The sequence below is a fragment of the Hemitrygon akajei genome, chromosome 30 (genome assembly GCF_048418815.1).
Source record: "Hemitrygon akajei chromosome 30, sHemAka1.3, whole genome shotgun sequence".
Lineage (NCBI taxonomy): Eukaryota > Metazoa > Chordata > Chondrichthyes > Myliobatiformes > Dasyatidae > Hemitrygon > Hemitrygon akajei.
Window position 1 is genome coordinate 40,645,902 of NC_133153.1, and position 26,967 is coordinate 40,672,868.

The 26,967-nt window shown below is 46.9% G+C and overlaps 1 protein-coding gene across 2 annotated transcripts in view; it reads left to right on the forward strand.

Moving 5' to 3' along the window:
• LOC140718649 (A disintegrin and metalloproteinase with thrombospondin motifs 7-like) overlaps positions 1–26,967 on the forward strand; it is a 193,526-nt gene that overhangs the window by 110,848 nt on the left and 55,711 nt on the right. For both annotated transcript variants that reach the window (XM_073032672.1, XM_073032673.1), the window contains 2 exons: positions 443–687; positions 19,292–19,433. In XM_073032672.1, the coding sequence (XP_072888773.1) occupies positions 443–687; positions 19,292–19,433 (387 nt within the window). The remainder of the gene's footprint in view (positions 1–442; positions 688–19,291; positions 19,434–26,967) is intronic.

Genomic DNA, 26,967 nt, shown 5'->3' on the forward strand with positions numbered 1-26,967 from the left:
GTGACCCCTCGTTCTGGACTACCCAACATGGGAAACGATCTTCCTGCATCTAGCCTGTCCAATCCCTTTAGAATTTTATACGTTTCAATGATCCCCCCTCAATCTTCTAAATTCCAGTGAGTATAAGCCTAGTCGATCCAGTCTTTCTTCATATGAAAGTCCTGCCATCCCAGGAATCAATCTGGTGAACCTTCTCTGTACTCCCTCTATGGCAAGAATGTCTTTCCTCAGATTAGGGGACCAAAAATCTGGAATTTATCTCTCAGACTCTTCTTTGAGCCACTTTGAGGAATTAAAGTTTTTTCCCATTTCTTTGAGCACTTTGGTGTACAAGTTAAAGAAATATTGGAGAAGGGTACCAGGAGATGCTTGGCTCGAGGGACACATTGGAGGAGGGAAAGTTATAAATTGCCTATCAACCATCGCCTGCTTTCATCTACAGGCTATGTCGACATTGGGCTGATTCCTGAAGGTGCCCGAGAGATCCGAATCGAAGAGGTTGCTGAAGCAGGAAATTTCCTTGCCTTACGGAGTGATGATCCTGAGAAGTATTTCTTAAATGGTGGCTGGATAATTCAGTGGAATGGAGACTACAAGGTGGCAGGGACAACGTTCACCTACGAGCGAAATGGAAACCTGGAGAACCTGACGTCACCAGGTCCCACCAGGGAGCCAGTATGGATTCAGGTAATTCATAATTCAGTCCATCATTTATCCCCGAAAAGCCTGGCGAGGCGATAGCCAGTACACTTGGATCAGCTGAGAGGTTACACGGAGCTGAAATAACAACAGGAAATGCTGGAAACCCACAGCAGCTCAGACAGCATCCGTGGAAAAGCTTTCTTTCTTACTTAAGCCCATCACTCTTACTGACTGCAGCTCACCAGAGACCTCTGTCCTGGGCCAGTCTTTCAGTTGTCCCCAGCTGTAGCATGGGCTTTGCCACAGGCATTGAATTTTCAAATGATGGTACCCAAAGCGAGGCGGACACTTGGATCTTGGAAGATCCTTCCCCTTGGGAACCTCTGGTGCCTCTTCTGCAGCACTGGCTATTGTACTGTGATGGGGTTGCTTGCTCTCCTTCTGCTGTCCGCGGCGGAGCTATTTGTGGAGATAACTCAGGATTAATGTTTCAAGTCCACCAGGCTTCATTAGAGCAACACGCACAAAGTGCTGGAGGAGCTCAGCAGGTGAGGCAGCATCTGTGGAGGGGAATAAACAGCCACCATTTCGGGCCAAACCCCTTCACCAGGACTGCGAGATCTCCAGCATCTGCAGATTCTCTTGTGTGACCCTCATAAGAAGTGGTAATAATTAGAGAAAGTTAGTGAACGAAAGGAAAGTTCTGTTATGTAGCTCATATGACCATAAGACATAGGAGCAGAATGAGACCATTCAGCTGGTCGAGTCTTTCCACCATTCCATCATGGCTGATTTATTATCCCTCTCAACCCCATTCCTCTGCCTTCTCCCCATAAACTTTAACTCCCTTACTTACTAATCAAGAATCTATCAACCTCTGCTTTAAATATACGCAATAATTTGGCCTGCACAACCATCTGTATCAGTGAATTCCACAGATTCACCACCCTCTGACTGAAGAAATTCCTGCTCATCTCTGTTCTAGAGGGACAACCTTGTATTCTGAGGCTGTGTCCCCTGGTCCTAGCCTCTCCCACTACTAGAAACATCCGCTCCACATCCACTCTTTCTAGGCCTTGGAATATTTGATAACTTCCAATTAAAACACTCCCCCCCCCCACCCCCCTACCCCACCGCTCTTCGAAACTCCAGCAAGTCCAGGCCCAAGGTCATCAAATGCTCCTCATATTTTTGTTCCTGAGATGATCCTCGTGAGGCTCTTCTGGATGCTGTCCAGTGCCAGCGCGTCCTTTTGGGGACAGGTGGCCCAAAACTCCTGGCAGTTCTCCGAGCTTGGTCTGGCCACTGTTTTATACAGCCTCAGCATTACACCCTTGCTTTTATATCCTCGTCCTCTCGACAAGAGTGGAGGGACGTGGACCATGTGCAGGCAGAAGAAATGGGCTCTCCTTTGCTTTGTTGGCACAGCACAGTATTGTGGGCCGAATGGCTTGTCCCTCTCCCCGTACGGTTCCATGAGGGGAGAATGAAGGACCATGGCTGTGAAGCTATAAACAGTAACAGCAGAGGAGGTGACAGTACGGGACAATTTATTTATTTATTGAGATACAGCACAGAGTAACCCCTTCCTGCCCTTCAAGCCGCACTGCCCTGCAACCACTGATTTAACCCTAGCCTAGCCCCCGGACAGTTTACAACGACCAATTAACTTACCAACCGGAACGTCTTTGGACTCTGGGAGGACATGCACACGGTCACAGGGAGAATGTACGAACTCCCTACAGACAGTGGCAGGAACTGGTCCCGGATCACTAGTGCTGTAAAGTTTTGTGCTACCACTCCGCTACCCTAATTGTTTGAAATAAACAAAACAATCGCAAGTGACACACACACTCTCACACACACACACACACACACACACACACACACACACACACACACACACACACACACACACACACACACACACACACACACACACACACACACACAATGCTGGAGGAACTCAGCAGGTCAGGCAGCATCTATGGAAATGAATAAACAGTCAATGTTTCGTGCTGAGACCCTTCTTCAGGACTGGAAAGGAAGGGGGAAGATGCAGAATAAAAAGTTGGGAAGAGAGGAAGGAGGCTAGTTGGAAGGTGATAGGTGAAGCTAGGTGGGTTGGAAAGGTCAAGGGCTGGAGAGGAAAGAAGAGGAGAATGGACCATAGGGGAAAGGGAAGGAGGAGGGCACCGGGGGAGGTGATCGGACGATGAGAAGAGGCCAGAGTAGACCATAGGAGGAGAGAGGAGGGGATTTTTTTTTACCAGAAGGAGAAATTGATATTCATGCCATCATGTTGGAGGCTACCCAGGTGTTGTTCCTCCACCCATCATCGTGGCACAAGAGGAGGTCATGGACCGAAATGTCAGAATGGGAATTGGCTAGTAGGAAGTTCTGTGCTTTTGGTGGATGGAGCAGAGGTGCTTGATGAAGCACCTCTGCGACGGGTCTCACCAATGTAGAGGAGGCTGCATCAGGAGCACCAAATGCAACAGTCCCAGCAGATTCATAGATGAAGTGTTGCCTCACCTATAATGACTGTTTGGGGCCTTGAATGGAGGTAAGGGAGAGGGTGAATGGGTAGGTGTAACACTTCTGCCATTTGCAGGGATAAGTGCCGGGAGGGAGATTAGTTTGGGGGGGGGGGTACAAATTAGAAGAAATACTGGCTACCAAGAATAAAATTGCTGAATTCATTAAATTAAATTAAATTATTTAACTAGCTGCTGCCTGGGAGCCTGTAGCATACCTAGTCAAAAGATTAGTTGGGACACTTGGTATAAACCTGGTTACATCAGTACCCACTTGATTAGGCACACCTGTACACCTGCTCATTAATGCAAATATCTAATCAGCCAATCACGTGACAGCAACTCAACGCATAAAAGCATGCAGACATGGTCAAAAGGTTCATTTTCTGTTCAGAGCAAATATCAGAATGGGGAAGAAATGTGATCTAAGTGACTTTGGCTGATGAATGATTGTGGTGCCAGATGGGGTAGTTTGAGTATCTCAGGAACTGCTGATCTCCTGGGAATTTCACGTACAACAGTCTCTAGAGTTTACAGAGAATGGTGTGAAAAAGCAAAGAAAATCCAGTGGGTGGCAGTTCTGTAAGTGAAGACACATTGTTAATGAGAGAGGTCAGAGGAGAATGGCCAGACTGGTTCAAGCTGACAGGAAGGTGACAGTATCTCAAATAACCATGCATTAGAACAGTGGTGTGCAGAAGAGCATCTCTGAACACACCACACATTGAACCTTGAAGTGGATGGGCTACAACAGCAGAAGACCATGAACATATACTCAGTGGTCACATATTAGCTACCTCCTGTATCCCTGTATAAATAACATGGAGTTCTGGTCAAGGAGTTACCAGAATTGCAAAGCTACAAAACTGAGGAAAGGTCATCTGTTTGTTTCTCCACAGCGGCTGACTGACCTGCAGAGTGTTTCTAGCACATTTGAGCTTTTGTTTCAGGTTTCCAGCATCTGCGGTGTTTGATTGCTGGATATTGAACTGTTAAGTTTGGTTTTTGATTAAAAAATGACAAGAACAGAGCTAACACGAGGAAATCTGCAGATGCTGGAAATTCAATCAACAACACACACAAAATGCTGGTGGAACACAGCAGGCCAGGCAGCATCGATAGGGAGAAGCGCTGTCGACGTTTCGGGCCGAGACCCTTCGTCAAGAACAGAGCTGCTTTGATCTTCCAGAACCCTTGTTATTGCAACAGCAGCATTTTTGTGGTATTGGCCTGGAAAAGTCAGGAATGAGTGAATTCCCAGAGCCTGCTGGAGGTGGAACCTGCACAGCTGTTGAAGCCATATGTAGTGGTAGATCCATGTAGCTGTAGTGGAACAGTGGTGACCCCCTCTGTAGGTGCACAGCGGGGAGTATCCTGAACAGCTGTATCATGGAGTGACATGGAAACATCGGTTCCCAGGAACGGAACATCTACAGATTCAGAATCACTATCACCAGCATATGTCATGAAATTTGTTAACAGTACAATGCGATACATAATAATAGAGAAAAGGAAACTGAACTACAGTAAGTATATAGTTAAATAAATAGTGTAATAAAAAGAGAAATAAAGAAGCGGTGAGCTAGTGTTCAAGGGTTCAATGTCCTTTCAGAAATCGGATGGCAGAGGGGAAGAAGCTGTTTCTGAATCACTGAGTGTGTGGCTTCAGGCTCCTGTACCTCCTTCCTGATGGTAACAATGAGAAGAAGAGGGCATGGCCTGGGTGATGGGGATCCCTTTGGTGATGCCTCTTTGAGACATCGCCCCGGAGAATGTCCTGGATACTACGGATGCTGGTGCCCATGATGGAGCTGATTAAGTTGACAACTTTCTGCAGTTTACTTCAATCCTGTGCAGTTACCCCCCCCCCGCCGAGCCGCATGCCAGACATTGACGCAGCCAGGGAGTGTTGGATACAGCCCAGTCCATTACAGCAAAGCCCTCCCCACTATTGAGCACACCGATGCAGAGCGATGCCACGAGAAAGCAGGACCTGTCACCCAGGCTGTGATCTCTTCTCACTGCTGCCATCCGACAGGAGTTACCAAAGTTCAAAATAAAATTCATTATCGGAATCATACATGTCACCACATTCAACCCTGAGGTTCTTTTTCTTACGTACTTAGCAACTCTGTAGAAGAGTAACTGTAAACAGGATTAATGAACAACAACAAACTGTGCAAATGCAAATATCAATAAATAGCGAGAGCATGGAATAACAAGATGAAGAGTCCTTAAAGTGAGACCATCGGTTGAGGAAACACCAGAACTGGAATGAGTGTAGCTATCCCCTTCTGTTCAAGAGCCTGATGGTTGAGGGGTAGTAACTGTTCTTGAACCTGGTGGTGCGAGTCCTGAGGCTCTTGTACCTTCTGCCTGATGGCCCCAGCAAGAAATGGCCTGGAAGGTGAGGATCTTTGATGATGGATGCTGCTTTTCTATGGCAACGTTTCATGTGGATGGGCTCAATGATGGGGAGGGTTTTACCCGTAACGTACTGGGCTGAAACCACTACCTTTTGCAGGATTTTCTGCTCAAAGGCATTGGTGTTTCCACACCAGGCCGTAATGCAGCCAGTCAGCACACTTCCCACCACACATCTATAGAGGTTTGTCATGACATGCCGAATCTCCGCAGACTCCTGAGGAAGTAGAGGCGCTGTCGTGCTTTCTTTGCAATTATATTTATATGATGGGTCCAGGACAGGTCCTCTGAGATAGTGACACCGAGGAATTTAAAGTTCCTGACCCTCTCCGCCTCTGATCCTCCAATGATTACTGGCTCATGGACCTCTGGTTTCCCTCTCCAGAAGTTCACAATCAGTTCCTTGGTCTTACTGACATTGAGTGAGAGGTTCCTATTATTACACCAGTCAGCCAAGTTTTCAATCTCCCTCCTGTATGCTGATTCATCACCAGCTTTGGTACAGCTCACAACAGTGGTTTCATCAGCAAACTTGAATATGGTGTTGGAACTGTACTTAGCCACAGTCACAGGTGTAAAGTGAGTAGAGCAGGGGGCTAGGCACACAGCCCTGTGCTGATGGAGATTGTGCAGGAAGTATTTCAGGGTTGTGTGATGAGCCAGTGAGATGGCATCTGCTGTAGATCTGTTGCTTCAGTAGGCAAATTGGAGAGAATCCAAGTCGCCACTCAGACAGGAGCCGATATGCTTCAACACCAGCCTCTCTAAACACCTCATCACTGTGGATGTAAGTACAACTGGGCGATAGTCACGCTCTTCTTGGGCACTGGTACGATTGAAGCCTGCTTGAAACAGGTGGGTACCACACACTGCCAGAGTGAGAGGCTGAAGATATCCATGAATACACCAGCCGGTTGGTCAGCACGGGTCTTCAGTACTCGGCCAGGTACTCTGTCCAGATCGGATGCTTTTCTTGGATTCACTCTCTTGAAGGTCATCTTCATGTCTTCTTCATATGTCGAGACCAAAGGATCATCAGGAGATGTGGGGGTGTGTGATGGTTCCTCCCTGTTCTGGTGGTCAAAGAGATCATCTGGAACCAAAGCTTTGCCATCCCCCTCTGTCACATGATTTAGCTTTGTAGGAGGTTATTGCATTCAAACCCTGCCACAGCTGTTGGGCATCCCTCGTTGATTCCGGTTTATTCTGGAATCTCCACTTTGCTCTTGAGATGGCTTTTCAGAGATCATGCCTTCACCTCTTGTAGCAGTCTTGAATGCCTCTGATCTGGCTCTCAGCAAATTCCAGATTTCATGGTTTATCCAGGGTTTCTGATTGGGGTATTCCGTGGTCATTCAGGTCCTCAGATGAGTTCTTGAACACGACCCAGTCCAGTTCCTCAGCCTCCTGCAAGCACTCCTTGGTTGTCTCGAGAGCTGGAGCCCAGCTCTTTAGTCTCTGTTGTATGCAGGTAGGAGCATTTGCCAGAACACAGCTTTGCGAAGGAATGATAGGCATTCCTTATCGAAGTGTAGCAGTGGTTCAGTGTGCTGGGACCTCTGGTGCAACAGGTTATGCGCTGGTGATAATTGGGCAGGGTTTTCTTCAACAGGCCTGGTTAAAGTTGCTGACTATAATTTGAAATGTGTCGGGACGGTCTGTTTCTTTTTTGTAGACGACATTGTGCAGTTTCGTGAGTGCTTGCTTATAATCTGCCGCTGATGCCTAAGTCAAGTGAACAACGTTATATAACCCCAGTTATATAACCCCAGTTATATAACCCCAATGTCCGTACACCAACGTGAACTGTCTAACAAGCACAAACCACCACATTTTTCCTTACCGGAGTTTGCAGTTTGATCATTCTGAAAGTCGTAAACCCTTCCGGTCAGATAACTTCATCTGGCATTTTTGCCGCTGACCAAGTTTCAATGCAACAAACAATTGGGATGTGCCTCATCTGACTCTGATAGAGCAGCTTTGTCCTGAGATCGTCAATCTTATTTTCCAGCGACTGCACATTCACCAAAGGGTACTAGGTAGACAAGGCCTCATCTCTCTGTCCGTCAGCCCGGTGTGAATTCCGCCTCTCCTGCCGTGTTTTCAGCCTCGGCATTGACCGTTAAAGGCGCTGAGCTTAACGGCTCTGCATTTAACTGTCAATCGCAAGATCTCAAGATCATTGATGAAATTTTGTAGTCCGTTGTTAATAAACAGGTTCAGGAGCAATTATTACCCTACAACAGTGGTTCCCAACGTGGGGCGTACACCCCACAGGGGGGTAATTTGATTTTTAAGGGGGGCAATTCGAGAATGAGTTATTAACAGTGAATTTTTTCTAGTAAGTCTGTGTGAGTATGAGTGTGTGTGTGAGTTAATACATATGTGTATGTACAGTATGCATACATAAAAATACTTGTGTGTATGTACATGTGTAATTGCGTATGTACTGTGTATATATAGTGTATCACCATCATTACAACCATCAAATGGCTTTCATAATTAAATTAATGAATTGACTGATGTAGGAAGGAACGAATGAACAAGTCCGAACGCGTAAGAAACTCGTACGAGGTCGCGCCAATGCTGCTTTTTGCAGTAGCTTTCGGTTCTTGGTGGTGTGAAGGTGTGTACATTGCGTCATCTCTTTTAAACGGTGTATCTGTCTTTGTATGCTGTAGAAACGAATCGGCATTGTTTTATTTATTTATTATTATTATTATTTTAATATCACTTAATGTTCTTTTTTTTTTACAATTTCTTAGTAATTTCTTCCTCAGAACTTTAACAGTCCTTTGGTTCTTTTACTTTTCTCTTTCATGAATGCCATGTTCTTTGGAAGCTTGTTTAAACCAAGTTAATGGTCTTTTAGGCTTCCTGCAGGTGAATAGGAGTTCACTTTTTGAATAATAAGAATTATATATCACCACAGGGGGCATCAGGATTTTAGAGGTGATTAGGTGGGGCATGGCCAAAAAAAGGTTGGGAACCACTGCCCTACAACCATTAGACTCCTGAACCAGTGTGGGTAACTTCACTCACCAGTAACCGCTCTGAACTGATTCCAAAACCTGCAGACTCACTTTACAACTTAAATTCTCGATATCATTTTTATTTGCATTTGGTTTTCTTTTGCACATTTTCTGTCTATGTATAGTTTTTCAAAAAATTCTATTTTTCTTTTTCTGTAAATGCCTGCAAGAAAATTAACCTCAAGTTGGTATATAGTAATGTCTATGCACTTTGATAATAACTTGGCTTTGAACTGTGAGATCTCCTGTGATAAGCAGAGTGTGATGTATATTGGTCACATTAATTGGCAGTGACCCTGGGAGACAGGCTGGGCCGAATGGCCTCTGCTTCTGAACTCACCCCCTGTGTAGCAGAGGGTACCTGACCCGACCACTTTAGTAGTTGTGAGAGTTAGTGTGGAGATCAGCTCATGTCAAGTGGGAGAGAGGAGCAGGATATGTGTTTCAGATCTTGCTAGGAGTCGGCGAAACGCATGCAGACAGCTTAGATTAAGAAGCGATGCTTAGATCAAGAAGATTGGCTTCATTGGTCAGGCGTCTATTGAAGCATCGAAAGATACAGTGAAATGTGTTGTTTGCGTCAACACCCGCAAGTGTTGTCACGCTTCTGTTACCATCATAACATGCCCACGACTCACTAACCTTATCCCGTACGTCTGTGGACTGTGGGAGGAAACCGGAGCTCCCGGAGGAAACTCGTGTAGTCACAGGCAGCAGTGGGGATTGAATGCAGAGGCTGTGAAGTATTGTGCTAACCACTACACTACTGTGCTGACACAGTTATACACACACACACATTTGTGCGCACAAGCATGTACACACACTCATGGGCACAAATGGACAGAAATTTGCACGTACGTATTCCTGGCTTCTTTCTGTTACTATATTTTTCTGTGTATGAGTTATTGTTGGTCTGTTTGTTCCCACTGACGTCTGTGAAGTTGTCCAGTGTGCTATCTGAAAACAGATTTCTGTGTTTCAGTCCAAGGCCTCCCCAATGAATAAACAACGGGGTTAGTTCCAATTCCCTGGCTGCCGTCCTAGCTCACTCTTGGTGTATGAAACTCCGATTCCACTCCCCCGACACAACAACACGGCGACCTCTCTCCTCAAGTGTACCCAGACACACACACGAGCATCTGAGTACCCATCTGCAGAGAGGAAATTGTTTTCTCTCTCTACCAAGTAAAAGGAAGACCAAAGTTTATCTCCAGAAGCTGGTCTCAGAAAAGCAAAGAAGTAAAAAAAAAATGAGATGAATTGAATTAATGCAAATGGATAATTTATGGTCAGTGTGGACTTGATGGGCCAAAGGGCCTGTTACAGTGCTGCATCTCCATAGATTGAGCTCTCTAAATCAGAGCCTTTTCACCTTTGGCCAGTGGATTTACGCAGCGGACCAGTAAATTATAGACATTATAGGAACTCAGAATCAGGCTTTTTACCGTAAGACCATAAGAGATAGGAGCAGAATTAGGCCATTTGGCCCATTGAGTCTGCTCCACCATTCCATCATGGCTGGTCTTTTTGCCCTCTCAGCCCCAATCTCCTGCCATCTCCCTGTATCCCTTCATGCTCTGACCTATCAAGAATCTATTAACCTCTGCCTTAAATAAACCCAGTGACTTGGGCTCCACAGCCGCCTGTGGCAACGAATTCCACAGATTCACCACTCTCTGGCTAAAGAAATTCCTCCTCATCTCTGTTCTAAGGGGATGTCCTTCTGTTCTGAGGCTGTGCTCTCTGGTCCAAGACTCTCCCACCACAGGAAACATCCACCCTGTCCAGGCCTTTCAACATTCGATAGGTTTCAATGAGATTCCCCCCCCCCCCCCCCCCCCGTTATTCTTCTGAATTCCATTGATAAAGGCCCAGAGCCATCCAACACTGCTCGTGTGACAATCCTTCCAATCCCAGAATCATCTTCGTCAACCTTCTTTGAACCCTCTCCAATGTCAGGACATCCTTCCTTAGATAAGGGGCCCAAAACTGCTCACAATACTCCCAGTGAGGCCTCACCAGTGCCTTGAAAAGCCTCAACATCACATCCCTGCTCTTATATTCTTGTCACTGATACTCTACATCACTGACATTTGTTGTGAAATTTGTTATTCATGACAGCAGTACAGTGGACGACATAAAAATACAATAATGACAAAAATAAAGGATTAAATAGTAGAAAATAGAGAGGTAGTGTTCATGGACCATTCAGAAATCTGATGGTGGAGGGGAAGAAGATGTTCCTAAAGCATTGAATGAGGGTCTTCAGACTTGTGTTCCTCCTCTCTGATGGTAGTAGTGAGAAGAGGGCATGTACCAGATGGTCAGAGTCCTTAGTGATGGATGCCACCCTCTCGAGGCAGTGCCTTTGGAAGATGTACTTGATGGTGGGGAGGGATGAGCCCATGATGGAGTGGGTGATCCTTCTGCCCGTGATGGAGTGGGTGAACTCTCTGCCCGTGATGGAGTGGGTGAACCCTCTGCCCGTGATGGAGTGGGTGATCCTTCTGCCCGTGATGGAGTGGGTGAACCCTCTGCCCGTGATGGAGTGGGTGATCCTTCTGCCCGTGATGGAGTGGGTGAACCCTCTGCCCGTGATGGAGTGGGTGATCCCTCTGCCCGTGATGGAGTGGGTGATCCCTCTGCCCGCGATGGAGTGGGTGAACCCTCTGCCTGTAATGGAGTGGGTGAACCCTCTGCCCATGATGGAGTGGGTGAACTCCCTGCCCGTGATAGAGTGGGTGAATCCTCTGCCCATGATGGAGTGAGTGAACCTTCTGCCTGTGATGGAGTGGGTGAACTCTCTGCCCGTGATGGAGTGGGTGATCCCTCTGCCCGTGATGGAGTGGGTGAACTCTCTGCCCGTGATGGAGTGGGTGATCCTTCTGCCCGTGATGGAGTGGGTGAACCCTCTGCCCGTGATGGAGTGGGTGATCCCTCTGCCCGTGATGGAGTGGGTGATCCCTCTGCCCACGATGGAGTGGGTGAACCTTCTGCCCGTGATGGAGTGGGTGAACTCTCTGCCCGTGATGGAGTGGGTGAACTCTCTGCCCATGATGGAGTGGGTGATCCCTCTGCAGCCTCTTGTGATACAACCAGTCAGAATTCTGTCCATGGAAATTTTCTGGAATCTAAAGAAAAAGATTTGGGATTAGCTTTATTTGTCACATGTGGAGTTGAAACCTACAGTGAATGCATCACTTGGATTGGGGGCAGCCTGCAAGTGTGTCCATGCTTTCGGCAGCAAGATAGCATGCCCACAACTTACTAACCCTAACTGACCGTCTTCGGGATGTGGTAGGAAACTACGCGCGGTCACTGGGAGAATGTTCAAACTCCTTACAGGCAACGGCGGGAATCGAACTCTAGAGAAATTGTACTAACCTCCACACTGGCAGAGCAGACTCAATGGGCTGAATGGCCTTATTCTGCTTCTTTTTCTTGTGATTTTAGGGATGACCGAGTCCAGCTCCTGGCTTTCAGGTGTGGCTTAGCTACTGAGACCAGCAGGACCATTTGTACTGACAGGAGGAGGGGCAAGGGTGGGTTACTGGCACCTTAAAATCAGTTGCTTTGAGCAGATGGGGTCATCAGCTGTGGTTGGCAGCTTATCTAGGAGAAGGAAACCTTTAATCTCAAACCTCCTCAGCCTTGCAGCTATACTCAGTCAAAGGAAAGGCTTCGGGAGTAAACACCAAGGAAAATACGAAGCTGGAGTCCCTAAGGCATTCCTGGGTTAATTTCAACCTTGACTGGCAACTCCTTCGATGCCACGGGTACCAAACTATATCGATCGGTTTCTGCCATTCCTTTGGATTCACCAGCTGCATGGAGAGGGGGAACCTGCTACACGGGCAACAGCTTGCCCTCCATATCGTACTGCCCAGGCTTGTGTACTGGCCTGCATATCAAGTGGACAGCGAAGACGCAATATCCATGGTCGACCTCGACTAGGGAGGGCCTCATTGCAAATGTGACATCTCTACTCATAAATTCTGTGCCTCACCTCGTACAGGAAGGCTCTTCGATGCCTTCTGAGCCATAACCAGGGGTGTTTAACTGTAATCCAATCCGCTAGTCAGGTCAGACTGAACAGTTACCATCCAGAACTATCAGGTTGCTAAAAACTTGTGTTTACATAACTCCTTTAACACAAAGAAAGTGCCCTAAGGTGCTTCCTAGGGGAGCAGTTAGGCATAATTTACCTCTGACCCAGGAGGTGAGGACAGGACCACTAAAAGAAGCAATAACAAAGAAGGCATGCTCTGTAAATTTGAGGAGATTTGGTACGTCACCGAAGAGCATCCTGACTGGTATGGAGCCTCCAATGCACTAGAGACTGCAGAGGGTTGTAGAGTCAGCCAGTTCCCCTGTGCCACTGGATATCTGAACGGACCATGAACACTATCTTAGTATTCCTTTCTTCTTTGTACTCTTTCTTTATCTTTATGACTCACAAAAAGTTGTACAGGAGAAGTACCAGAGGATTGGAGGGTTGCCAATGTTGTTCCCTTGTTCAAGAAAAGGAGTAGAGATAACCCAGGGGATTATAGACCACTGGGTCTGACTTCAGTGGTGGGCAAGTTGTTGGAGAAGATCCTGAGAGGCAGGATTTATGAGCATTTGGAGAGGCATAATCTGATTAGTGATAGTCAGCATGGCTTTGTCAAGGGCAGGTCATGCCTTACTAGCCTGATTGAATTCTTTGAGGATGTAACAAATCACATTGATGAAGGGAGAGCAGTGGATGTAGTGTATATGGATTTCAGTAAGGCATTCGATAAGGTTCCCCATGCAAAGCTCGTTCAGAAAGTAAGGAGGCATGGGATCCAAGGAGACCTTGCTTTGTGGGTCCAGAATGGGCTTACCCACAGAAGGCAAAGATTGGTTGTGGATGGTGTGCATTCTGCATGGAGGTTGGTGACCAGTGGTGTTCCTCGGGGATCTGTTCTGGGACCCCTCCTCTTTGTGGTTTTCATAAGTGACCTGGATGAGGAAGTAGAAGGGTGGGTTAGTAAGTTTGCTGATGACACAAAAGTTAGGGGTGTTGTGGATAGTCCAGAGGGTGTCGGAGGTTTCAGTGGGACATTGATAGGATGAGGTGCTTCATTTTGGTTGGTCAAATATGATGGCAGAATATAGTATTAATGGTAAGACTCTTGACGGTGTGGAGGATCAGAGGGATCTCGGGGTCCGAGTCCATAGGGACAAGACTATTCTGGATTTAATGTTATGTAATGAACAGGATTTGATAAGCGATCTCGCAGTATCTGGGATACTACAAGTATCTGGGAGTACAGTTAGACGAGAAGCTAGACTGGACTGCCAACACAGATGCCTTGTGCAGGAAGGCACAGAGTCGACTGTACTTCCTAAGAAGGTTGGCGTCATTCAATGTCTGTAGTGAGATGCTGAAGATGTTCTATAGGTCAGTTGTGGAGAGCGCCCTCTTCTTTGTGGTGGCGTGTTGGGGAGGAAGCATTAAGAAGAGGGACGCCTCACGTCTTAATAAGCTGGTAAGGAAGGCGGGTTCTGTCGTGGGCAAAGTACTGGAGAGTTTAACATCGGTAGCTGAGCGAAGGGCGCTGAGTAGGCTACGGTCAATTATGGATAACTCTGAACATCCTCTACATAGCACCATCCGGAGACAGAGAAGCAGTTTCAGCGACAGGTTACTATCGATGCAATGCTCCTCAGACAGGATGAAGAGGTCAATACTCCCCAATGCCATTAGGCTTTACAATTCTACCGCCAGGACTTAAGAACTTTTTAAAAGCTATTATTAATGCTTTTTGAGATAGTGATTTAGATGCATATCATATTTTTTACTGAGTTAAGTATTGTATGTAATTAGTTTTGCTACAACAAGTGTATGGGACATTGGAAAAAAAGTTGAATTTCCCCATGGGGATGAATAAAGTATCTATCTATCTATCTATCTATCTATCTATCAGTAAAGGAGCCATTAGGAGGTAGTGATCACAATATGAAAAGCTTTTATCTGCAATTTGAGAAGGATAAGGGCAGCTCGGAGGTGTCAGTGTTGCAGATGAACAGGGGAAACTATGGAGCCATGAGGGAGGAGCTGGCCAAAGTTGACTGGACGGATAGCCTAGCAGAAAAGACAGTGGAACAGCAATGGCAGGTATTCTTGGGAATAATGCACAAGGTGCAAAATCAGTTCATCCCCCAGAGAAGGAAGGATTCAAAGGGGGGAAAGGGGCCACAGTGGTTGACAAAGGAAGTCAGAGATTGCATAGCATTAAAAAAAAAGGAAGTATGACAGAGCTAAGGTGAGTGGGAGGACAGATGATTGGGAAGTTTTTAAGGAACAACAGAACTTAACTAAAAAGACAATACGGGGAGAAAAAATGAGGTACGAACGCAAGCTAGCCAGGAATATAAAGGAAGATAGCAAAAGCTTTTTTAGGTATGTGAAGAGAAAGAAGATAGTTAAGAACAATGTTTGGCCCTTGAAGAATGAATTGGGTGAAATTGTTATGGGAAACAGAGAAATGGCAGAAGAATTTAATGAGTACTTTAGATCTGTTTTCACTAAGGAAGACACAAGCAATCTCCCAGATGTATGGATGGGCCAAGGACATAGGGTAACAGAGGAAATGAAACAGATTGACATTCGGAAGGAAATGGTGATGAGAAGACTGATGGGACTGAAGGCTGACAAATCCCCAGGTCCAGATGGTCTGCACCCTAGGGTACTAAAGGAGGTGGCCCTGGAAATTGCGGATGCATTGGTAATCATTTTCCAATGTTCCTTAGATTCAGGATCAGTTCCTGAGGATTGGAGAATGGCTAATGTTATCCCACTTTTTAAGAAAGGAGGGAGGGAGAAAACAGAGAACTATCGACCTGTCAGCCTGACATCGGTGGTGGGAAAGATGCTAGAGTCCATTATTAAAGATGAAATAGTGGCATATCTGGATAGCAGTGATAGGATTGGGCCGAGCCAGCATGGATTTACCAAGGGTAAATCATGCTTGACTAATCTGTTGGAGTTTTTCGAGGATGTAACCAGGAAGTTAGACGGGGGAGATCCAGTGGATGTAGTGTACCTCGATTTTCAGAAGGCATTTGATAAGGTCCCACATAGAAGATTGGTGGGTAAAATCAAAGCTCAGGGCATCGGGGGGAAGGCATTGACATGGATAGAAAACTGGTTGGCAGATAGAAAGCAAAGGGTAGCGGTGAATGGGTGTTTCTCGGAATGGCAGGTGGTGACTAGTGGGGTGCCACAGGGCTCGGTATTGGGACCACAGCTGTTTACCATTTACGTTAACGATTTGGATGAAGGCATAGAAAATAACATCAGCAAATTTGCTGATGATACTAAGCTGGGTGGCAGTGTGACATGTGATGAGGATGTTAGGAGAATTCAGGGTGACTTGGATAGGCTGGGTGAGTGGGCAGATACTTGGCAGATGGCGTTTAATGTGAATAAGTGTGAGGTTATCTACTTCGGGAGTAAGAACAGGAAGGCAGATTATTATCTGAACGGTGTAGAGTTGGGTAAGGGAGAAATACAAAGAGATCTCGGAGTCCTTGTTCATCAGTCACTGAAGGTGAATGAGCAAGTGCAGCAGACAGTGAAGAAGGCTAATGGAATGTTGGCCTTTATTACAAAGGGAAATGAGTACAAGAGCAAGGAAATCCTCTTGCATTTGTACAGAGCCCTGGTGAGACCACACCTGGAGTATTGTGTACAGTTTTGGTCTCCAGGGTTAAGGAAGGATATCCTGGCTGTAGAGGAAGTGCAGTGTAGATTCACGAGGTTAATTCCTGGGATGTCTGGACTGTCTTATGCAGAGAGGTTAGAGAGACTGGGCTTGTACACGCTGGAATTAAGGAGATTGAGAGGGGATCTGATTGAAACATATAAGATTATTAAGGGATTGGACAAGATAGAAGCAGGAAATATGTTCCAGATGCTGGGAGAGTCCAGTACCAGAGGGCATGGTTTGAGAATAAGGGGTAGGTCATTTAGGACAGAGTTAAGGAAAAACTTCTTCTCCCAGAGAGTTGTGGGGGTCTGGAATGCACTGCCTTGGAAGGTAGTGGAGGCCAATTCTCTGGATGCTTTCAAGAAGGAGTTAGATAGGTATCTTATGGATAGGGGAATCAAGGGATATGGGGACAAGGCAGGAACCGGGTATTGATAGTAATTGATCAGCCATGATCTCAAAATGGCGGTGCAGGCTCGAAGGGCCGAATGGTCTACTTCTGCACCTATTGTCTATTGACACTCAAAGCTGCTGCACAGTTTGTCAGTGTTGTTAAGAAGGCATACGGTGCATTGGCCTTCATCAATCGTGTTACTGAGTTCAAGAGCTGAGAGGTAATGTTACAGTTATATAAGACCCTGGTCAGACCCCACTTGGAGTACTGTGTCCAGTTCTGGTCACCTCACTACAGGAAAGATGTGGATACTATAGAGAGTGCAGAGGAGATTTATAAGGATTTTGCCTGGATTAGGGAGCATGCCTTATGAAAACAGGTTAAGTGAATTCAGCCTTTTTTCCTTGTTGCAACGGAAGATGAGAGGTGACCTGACAGAGGTGTATAAGATGATGAGAGGCATTGATCGTGTAGATAGTCAGATGCTTTTCCCAGGACTGAGATGGCTAACATGAGGAGGCACAGCTTTAAGGTGCTTGGAAGTAGGTTCAAGGAGGGTGTCGGGGGTAAGTTTTTCACACGGAGAGTGGTGGGTGGCGGAAGTGGATACAATAGGGTATTTTAAGAACCTCTTAGATAGGTACATGGAGCTTAGAACAATAGAGGGCTAGGCGGTAGGGAAATTCTAGACAGTTTCTAGAGTAGGTTACGTGATCGGCACAACATTGTGGGCCGAAGGGCCTGTAATGTGCTGTCGATTTCTATGTTCTGTGTCTTGCGCTGTACTGCTGCCACAAAGCAGCGAATTTCATCACGTACTGTATGTACCTGATTCTCAACTTTAACAAGCCTTGTGATGGAGGAGAGGCTGAGGGAGAAATCAAAGTATTATGTATGATACAAGATGACATGAGGGAAGTATGGAGGAATGTCAGAAGTAAATTTTTACACAGAGGTTGGCGGTAAATGCTTGGATTGCACTCCTAGGGGTAGTGGTGGAGGCAGATACATTAAGGACATTTAAGAGACTCTTAGACAGGCACATGGATGAAGGAAAACTGGAGGGCTATGTGGGAGGGAAGTGTTAGATTGATCTTGGAGTAGGTTAAAATGTCAGCACAACTTTGTGGCTGTTCTACATTCTACTTCTGTGTCTTGGCATCAAAAGCTGAGAACTTTAAAACAGTGCTGGTGTCAGGGTGGGGGGTGATGCAGGATAATCTGAGAAGTGGGTTGATGGGACAGGTCAGGTTAGGGTGAAAGGAAATTTAGCACATGACGCTGTGATTTTCCAGCACACTTTCTCAACAACCAAAACCCTATCTGGTGTTGCTTCCACTGGGAGTCTGGGATAGTCTGTACAAAACTGTCAGATTTAATCTGGAAGAAATCCAGGACGAAGAACAGAGAGAAATTCCATCCCAGTGGGATCACGTTGCTCATTGTGCATGAGCTCTGGTTCAGCTGCTGATCACGCGGGACCCCCTCTGAACACTTGAATTTCTCCGTATATCCGAAGTCATTCCATGAGTAACGAGACACTTTCTCGTGCCTTCAGAGAAGAAAGCGCAAACGGTTTTTTGTTCAAGAATATTGTAAACCGCGTGGTTTAGATAGCGTGTCACCTCCCTCGGAGCTCATCCTTATCTCTCCCTCCCCCCCCACCACCAACACCCCAGGAATGAACTATCTATCTCTCTCTCTCTCTCTCTCTCTCTCTCTCTCTCTCTCTCTCTCTCTCTCTCTCTCTCTCTCTCTCTCTCTCTCTCTCTCTCTCTCTCTCTCTCTCTCTCTCTCACACACACCCTTGCCCCTCCCTCATCCCCATCCCCCCTCCTCTCCACTTCCCTCCCTCTCCCCCTCCCTTCTCCCCACTCTCTCCTTCCTCCTGCCTCCCCTCTCTTTCTCTTCCCCTCTCTCATATTCAGACACTCACACATACTCTCGCTCTCTCATACAGCCACCCCCCCCACACACACACACACACAGATTCTCCCCCCGCCCCCGATGAAACAAGTTGCTGGCAAACTGCGGGAGGAACTCAGTGGTTTGAGCCATGTTGGTGGTGGTGGTGGGAGGGGGGGTGATTGGAAACTCGGAGTCAAGGTGAGTGAGGTTATCCACACCGGCTCAGGAGCCCGCTGGTGTGGGGTAGTAACTGTTCCTGACCTGCACAGTAGTAGCAGCAAGAAGAGAGCAAGGCCTGGATGGTGGGGGTCCTTGTTAATGCTTTATCAGTTCCCAGTTCCTCACCAAGTTACAACAGGGTTCTGTTCCTGCCAACTGTAAACTGGACACTTTGCAAGTCAGAAATCAGGCTGCAGGTGATGTCCCAAACCGGCAGAAGATGCCTTAGCTCCAAAGCAGCCGGCAAATCTATCCCCATCTATCCGCTCTCCCGAGCACTCATATACACAGACTGCGTACAGGTCAGGCGTTCGTAACTTGGGGGGGGTGTGCAGGTCTGAACACACGGGGTTTGTCGTGGAATCATCAACAGGTGACTTTCACTTGCCTTGACAGCTGCTGTTTCAGGAGACGAATCCTGGCGTACGCTTCGAGTACACCGTCCGGAGGGACCTAGATCATGAGAATGAGATCCCAGCACCGGAGTTTTTCTGGCGTTACGGCCTGTGGACGGAATGTTCTGCAACGTGCGGTGGTGGTGAGTGTCTCAAAGCGAAGTGACAAACGCTTCCCAAAGCAAACCGTGCCGGCATTTCCCAGAGCAAACCCTGCCGGCATTTCCCAGAGCAAACCGTGCCGGCATTTCCCAGAGCAAACCGTGCCGGCATTTCCCAGAGCAAACCCTGCCGGCATTTCCCAGAGCAAACCGTGCCGGCATTTCCCAGAGCAAACCGTGCCGGCATTTTCCCAGAGCAAACCGTGCCGGCATTTCCCAGAGCAAACCCTGCCGGCATTTCCCAGAGCAAACCGTGCCGGCATTTTCCCAAAGCAAACCGTGCCGGCATTTTCCCAAAGCAAACCGTGCCGGCATTTCCCAGAGCAAACCCTGCCGGCATTTCCCAGAGCAAACCGTGCCGGCATTTCCCCAGAGCAAACCGTGCCGGCATTTCCCAGAGCAAACCCTGCCGGCATTCCCCAGAGCAAACCGTGCCGGCATTTCCCAGAGCAAACCGTGCCGGCATTTCCCAGAGCAAACCGTGCCGGCATTTCCCAGAGCAAACCGTGCCGGCATTTCCCAGAGCAAACCGTGCCGGCATTTCCCAGAGCAAATCAGGCGTAGATTCCCAAAGTAGTTACTTTGCTTCGGGTCCATGATGCCGCTGGCATTTAGGGCAGCAGTGAAGGTCCTCCATCTTTGTTGGTGTTCAGAGCTTCTTTCATCATGTCAGAAGCTTCCTTTCAGTTTTCACTGCTGTCAGCCTTGCAAGTCCCGGGTGGAGACCCAGGAATACCGTCTCACACAGGTGTAGAAGGATTCTTCATTGCTGTTTCTGTAACAATTTGTTTGACCAGTCAGGGTTGTTAGCCCTGACCTGAACCCCTGAACCTGGAGGGCCGGTGCATCACCCTTAGTCTGGCCTCTGCCCTTTGACCTATTTGGCAGGGGTGACCCTACCAAGAGCCAAAGCCTAAAGCCCTGCCTTCAGCCAACATATCTCTGCAGACCATTGAGGCACACAAGCCTCCAAACCACAGCAAGGTTGCGGTCTCCTTGGAAGATTTCCCAAAGTTATCTTGCATAATGCTTCCCAGAGCAAAGTGCACAAACGCTTCCTAAAGTAAATTGGCATAAATCCCTCGATCTTTTGATCCAAATGCATTACTAGTGGTGAGGTACTCTCTGAGTGTCATCAGAAAACAGAACAGTACATGAATAGTCCCTTCGGCTCACAGTGTCTGTGCCGACCATTACCGAACCCCTCTGCCTGCACATGGTCCATATCCTTCCATTCCCTGCACGTTGGTAGATCTGCCTAGAAGGCCCTTGAATGCCTCGATCATACCTGCTTCCACCACTACTCCAGGAACGCACTACTCAGCCAGCTCCATCAGCCTCCCCAGCGTCCAGGACATCTTCAAGGAGCGATGCCTCAAAAAGGCAGCATCCATTTTTTAAGGTCCCCCATTACTCAACACGTGCCCTCTTCTCATTGCTACCATCAGGAAGGAGGAACCGGAGTCTGGAGGCACACACTCAATGATTCAGGGACAGTTCCTGCCCCTCTGCATCTGATTTCTGAATGGACATTGAACCCATGAACACTATCTCTCTGCTTTTTCTTCTCTTTTTGCACTACTTATGTAATTTAACAAGCATCGAAATTCATAGTGTTTACTATTATGTGCTGCACTGTACTTCTATCACAAAGCACCGAATTTCACGACATAAGACAGTGCTATTAAACCTGATTCTGATAGATTCTCTCTGACAAAATTGCCCTGCATTCCCCCATTAAACATTCCCCTCTCACCTTAAAGCTGTTCCCTGGGGTATCTGACTTTTCTACCCTGGGCTGAAGAACTTGGCCATCTGTCCTATGTCTGCCTCTCAGTATTTTATAAACTTCCGTCAGCTCTGTCCTCAGGTTCCGACGCCCCAGAGGCAGCAACACAGGTTCTAACAGTGGGAATGCAATGTCAGTTTTGTGAGCAGAGGGATCACAAGCACCATTGTGCGACCTATTTTCTTCATTCAAGGGATGTGGGGTTTGTAGGCTGAGCCAGAATTGATTGACTGATTGATTGATTGATTGATTGATTGATTGCACTTGAGAACATGGTGGTGAGCTGCAGCCTAGAATCTGTGCGGTCCTCAAGGTGTGGATGTGTCCCAAGTGCTGATAGTCCATATGACACAGGAGCAGAATTAGGCCATTCAGCCCATCAAAGCTGTTCTGCCATTCCATCATGGCTGATTTATTATCCCTCTCAACCCCATTCTCCTGCCTTCTCCCTGTAACCTTTGATACTCTGTCTAGTCAAGAACCTATCAACCTCCACTTAAAATATGCCCAATGACTTCTGCAAAATCTCTTGTGTTTATGCCAGTCCTAATGAAGGGACTCACCCCGAAGTATGGACCTTTATTTCCCCTCCATAGATGCTGCCTGACCTGAGTTCCACCAGCATTTTGTGTGTGTGTTGTTCCTCTAACACTTGATGCACTGCATTTCCAGGCATAATGGGCCAGAGGTGAGCTGGACTGGGATAGGATGGGTGGATCTGAACGCTGGAACGGGCTGTCCAGCAGCACTGTGGGAGAACCTTTGCTGGGACCCCAATGGTTCCAGGTGGTAGTTCACACCCACCTTCTCAGCAGCATTCAAATCCAGAGCCCAGGCTTCCAATATGGTTGACTCTTAACCATCATGTGAAAAGTCCTAACAACTTCTACCCCGCTGCTACCAAATTCTTGAACACTTGCACGACAAGGAATCTTGGCCTCACAATCCACCTCGTTTGATATTGAATATCATTTGTTTACCTGCTGTCCACTCTTTCAGCAATGTTTATACTTTATTCTGCATTGTTCTTTTATCTTTTTCTCACTCAAACGATTTGATATGCATGAACGGTGTGCAGGACATTCTACTCCTATGCCAATACCAATCCAATCAATACAAAAGGCATTAGAGATGGGCCTAGCAGAATCCAGTCAGACACAGTACCCGGCCCTTCGGGTCTTTTAATCTACTCCAGGATCAATCTAACCCTTTCCTTCCGCATGGCCTCCATTTTTTTTCTCCATTTGGCCCCTCGAGTCTGCTCCGCCATTTCATCATGGCTGATCCAATTTTCCTCTCAGCCCCAATCTCCTGCCTTCTCCCCGTATCCCTCCATGCCCTGATTAATCAAGAATCTGTCAACCTCTGCCTTAAATATGCATCAAGACTCGGCCTCCATGGCTGCCTGTGACAAAGAATTCCAAAAATTCACCACTCTCTGGCTAAAGGAATTCCTCCTCATCTCCATTTTGAAAGGATGCCCCTCTATTCTGAGGCTGTGTCCTCTGGTCTTCGACAATCTCACCACAAGGAACATCGTCTCCATATCCACTTTAACGAGGCCTTTCACCATTCGATAGGTTTCAATGAGGTCACCCCTCATTCTTCTGAGTTCCAGTGAATACAGGCACAGAGCCACCAAATGCTCTCCATGTAACAAGACCTTTTAATTTTCCTCTTATTTGCTCCTTCATCTTTCCAGGAACCTTCCCCTTGAATTTTCATTGGAATTTTAATTCCATGAAATGACATTCCTTGCTGCCAAGATTTGCTTTTTGTTGCTTTCTTTGAATAAAGCAGCAGGCTACATGTAATGTAGTAGGAATCCCACATTGTGACATGAGGCCAACATAGGGAAATGGTGTGAACAGTTGCTCAGCTCCCCAGTGTGCTGTTTCAAGATGGACTGTTACGAACCCCGTAACTGGGTCACTTACCAGCAAAGATAGAGACGTCTGTTGAAGTCTGATGATACTATTTTTAACAGTATTTATTAGTAAAAATACACAAAAATAATATCAATGTAAATATACAGATAATATACGTTGTCAATACTAACTCTAAAAGTGTGGGTATAATAATAATCAATAAGAAATAAGCTCTATCGTTGTCTAGGGTATAATGTATTGTCCAATGGAAATATAAAGTTCACTGCAGTTCCACAAGCTGCCGTCTTTTGGTTTTCACTGGGTTGCAATTGTTGGAGAGAGAGAGAGAAAAACTTGCCGGCTTTCCTTGATGATTTCGATCCGTCAGGTGTCTCGTTGCCGTGGCCGTTCAAGTGTGACCTCTCCTTTAGCTAAACCGTTCTTCCGTGATGAGCTCGCCACCCAGGCAAGGGAGGACGCACACGAGCTCCCACCGGCTTTCGCTATAAAACGCTATCACGGGATTTCTAACGTTTCTCCTGGTGCGTCTAAAGGGGTTGTTCCCCAGACCCCTCTTTTATCCTCACTCACGGGGTCTCAGATGTCAATCAGGTTGGGATGATGCAATCCCTCAACCAGCCCACTCTGGTTGTCCCCTGAGGGGTTTCAATGAATAGTACAGTACTCAATACACAATTCCGTCTCCAAGAGACAATGGCCGTTATCAGTGGTTCCGTTCCGCTGATGTCAGGACACATTCCAAACCTTGTGTATTCTGGGTGTCTCTCTCTCATTTCCTGGGTCCCAGACCCGAAATAATAGTGATCTTGTGATTCTCAAAAAGGAGGGGGCGACTTTGTACCCTTTGGCCCCTCAGAGTTGCTTCACCTTCGTGACAGGACCAACAGTGTTACTGGTTCCTTCTCCAACTTTGGTTTCTGGATCACTTTTGTGAATGAGCGCTATGGTACTGTAGCGGCTGGCTCAATGTTATTACAGCTCGAGGTGTTTCGGAGTTCAATTCCAGCGTCACCTGTAAGGAGTTTGTACATTCTGCCCATTGACTGCGCGTGTTTCCTCTGGGTGCTCCGGTTTCCTCCCACAGTGCAAAGACGTACTGGTTGGTAGGTTAATTGGTCATTATAAATAGGCCTGGGATCAGGCTAGGATCAAATAGCCAGGGTACAGCTTATTCAGCCTGTTCCGCACTGTAACTTTAAATAAATAAAAGTATGCCTTAGAGCATTCTGACAGGCTGCATCACTGTCTGGTATGGAGGGGCTACTGCACAGGACTGAAAGAAGCTGCAGAAGGTTGTAAATCTAGTCGGCTCCATCTTGGGTACTAGCCTACAAAGGACCCAGGACATCTTCATGGAGCGGTGTCTCAGAAAGGCAGCGTCCATTATTAAGGACCTCCAGCACCCAGGGCATGCCCTTTTCTCACTGTTACCATCAGGTAGGAGGTACAGAAGCCTGAAGGCACACACTCAGTGATTCAGGAACAGTTTCTTCCCCTCCACCATCCGATTCCTAAATGGACACTACCTCACCTTTTTAATATATGTTATTTCTGTTTTTGCATATTTTAATCTATTCATATACATATACTGTAATTATTTAATTTTTCTTCTTATATTATGTATTACATTGAACTGCTGCTGCTAAGTTAACAAATTTCACAACACATGCCAGTGATAATAAACCTGATGCTGATTTCAAATTTGATCCCACTGAGTCTTTATTTAGACAAGGACCTGAAAAAGTCAGGTTCCAGGGGAGATGCTGCTTGTTTATTGTGGTTGTGAATGGTCTTCTGGGCAGTCTCCATCACCCCCTTCTCCGCAAGACAAAACCTGTACTTAGTACAATGCAAAAACTAGCTTCAGGCTGCAGGTGGCTTTGGCTGAGTCCCAAGAGAGAGTGAGCTGTAGAAATTCAATTCCCTCATTCACAAGTAATTCAACAAAGGTGAACTGACACTGGCTCACATCTGAGAGGGGTATTTTAATTCCTAACCCCATCCCCCCCCCCGCCCCTGCCCCACTCAAGCCAGCAAGAATTAAAATGGGATTGGATAGTCTTTCCTCATTCCATAAGGTTTGATTAAGCTGCATTTCTACTCTAATAAAACTTAAGATGTTTTACTGTTGTGGCCACTGGCTCATGGAAGAATAGCAAGACTCTGGGGTTAGAGGAGTAAAGAGAATCAGAATCAGGCTTATTATTACTGACGTGTGTCCTGTTTTGCAGCAGCAGTACAGTGCAATATGTTAAAAATTACCAGAAGTTACACAAGCAGCAAATAAGTAATGCACAGAGAGCAAAATGTGAGGTACTGTTCATGGGTTCAGAAATCTGATGGCAGAGGGGAAGAAGCTGTTTCTAAAATGCTGAGTGCTGGTCCTCAGACTCCTGTATCTCCTCGCTGATCGTGGCAATGAGAAGAGGCCACGTCCTGGATGGTGAGGCACCGTAGTGATGGGTGCCACCTTCTTGAGGCATCTCCTTTTGAAGATGTCCTCGAGGTTGGCGCCCGTGATGGAGCTGGCAGAGTTTGGAACTTTTCCCGGTCCTGTGCATTGCCCCTCCATACCAGGTGGTGATGCAGCCAGTTAGAATGCCTTCATCACCATGGTTCATCTGCACAAATGCGAAAGTGTTTTTGGTGACATACCCAGCCTCCTCAAACTCTTAATGAAATAAAACCACTGTCATGCCTTCTTTGTAACTACATCAATATGTTGGGCTCAGGGTATTGACACCCAGGAACTTGAATCTGCTCACCCTTTCTATTCGGCTCTCTTGATGAAAACTAGTGTGTGTTCCCTCAGCTTCCCCTTCATGACATCCGCAATCAGTTCCTTGGTCTTACTGGCATGGAGTGTGACGTTCTTATTGTGACACCACTCAACCAGCTGATATGCCTCACTCCTGCCCACCTCCTCGTCACCATCTGAGATCCTGCTGACTACAGTTGTGTCATCGGTGTTTGAGCTGTGCCCAGCCTCACAGTTCTAGGTGTAGATAGAGTAGAGCAATCATCTGCGAGGTGTTGCAGTGTGGAATGTCAACAAGGGGGAGATGTTATTTCTGTTATGTACTGACTGTGGTCTCCAGATGAGGAAGTCGAGGAGGCAGTTGTAGGGAGAGGTACAGAGGCCCAGGTTTTGATTCAAAAAGTATGTATAGAGTATACAACCTTGAGATTTGTCTTCCCACAGACAGCCATGAAACAAAGAAACACTATGGAACCCATCCAAGAAAAACATCAAACACCAAACTCGTTAAAAAAAGAACAATTCGCACAAATGGCAAAAAACAAGCAAAAAACACAGAATATAGAAACAGTTTAGAAACGTTCAGTTTAGTTCAATCTAGCTCTGTGTCATTCATTGACTGAGGGCCTCAGGACCTATCCGCCCAGGTCAAAATCGCTCAAAGTAGCAGTTTAAGAAAAGGAGTAAACAGAAACACACATAACGCGAAATACAGAGTCCAACCCAGAAATGTGTCGGTCAAACCTTGCCCAAAACCCAGGACTCCAGCAGCATTGAGCGAGGGGGAGAGAGAGAGAGAGAGACCGGTTGAACACAGGCCCATCCCTCCAGCAGCATTGAGTGAGGGGGAGAGAGAGGGAGAGAGACTGGTTGAACACAGACCCCTTCCTCCAGCAGCAGCAAGCAAGAGGGGGGGAGAGAGAGAGAGACCGGTTGAACACAGGCCCATCCCTCCAGCAGCATTGAGTGAGGGGGAGAGAGAGAGAGAGACCGGTTGAACACAGGCCCCTTCCTCCAGCAGCATTGAGCGAGGGGGAGAGAGAGAGAGACCGGTTGAACACAGGCCCCTTCCTCCAGCAG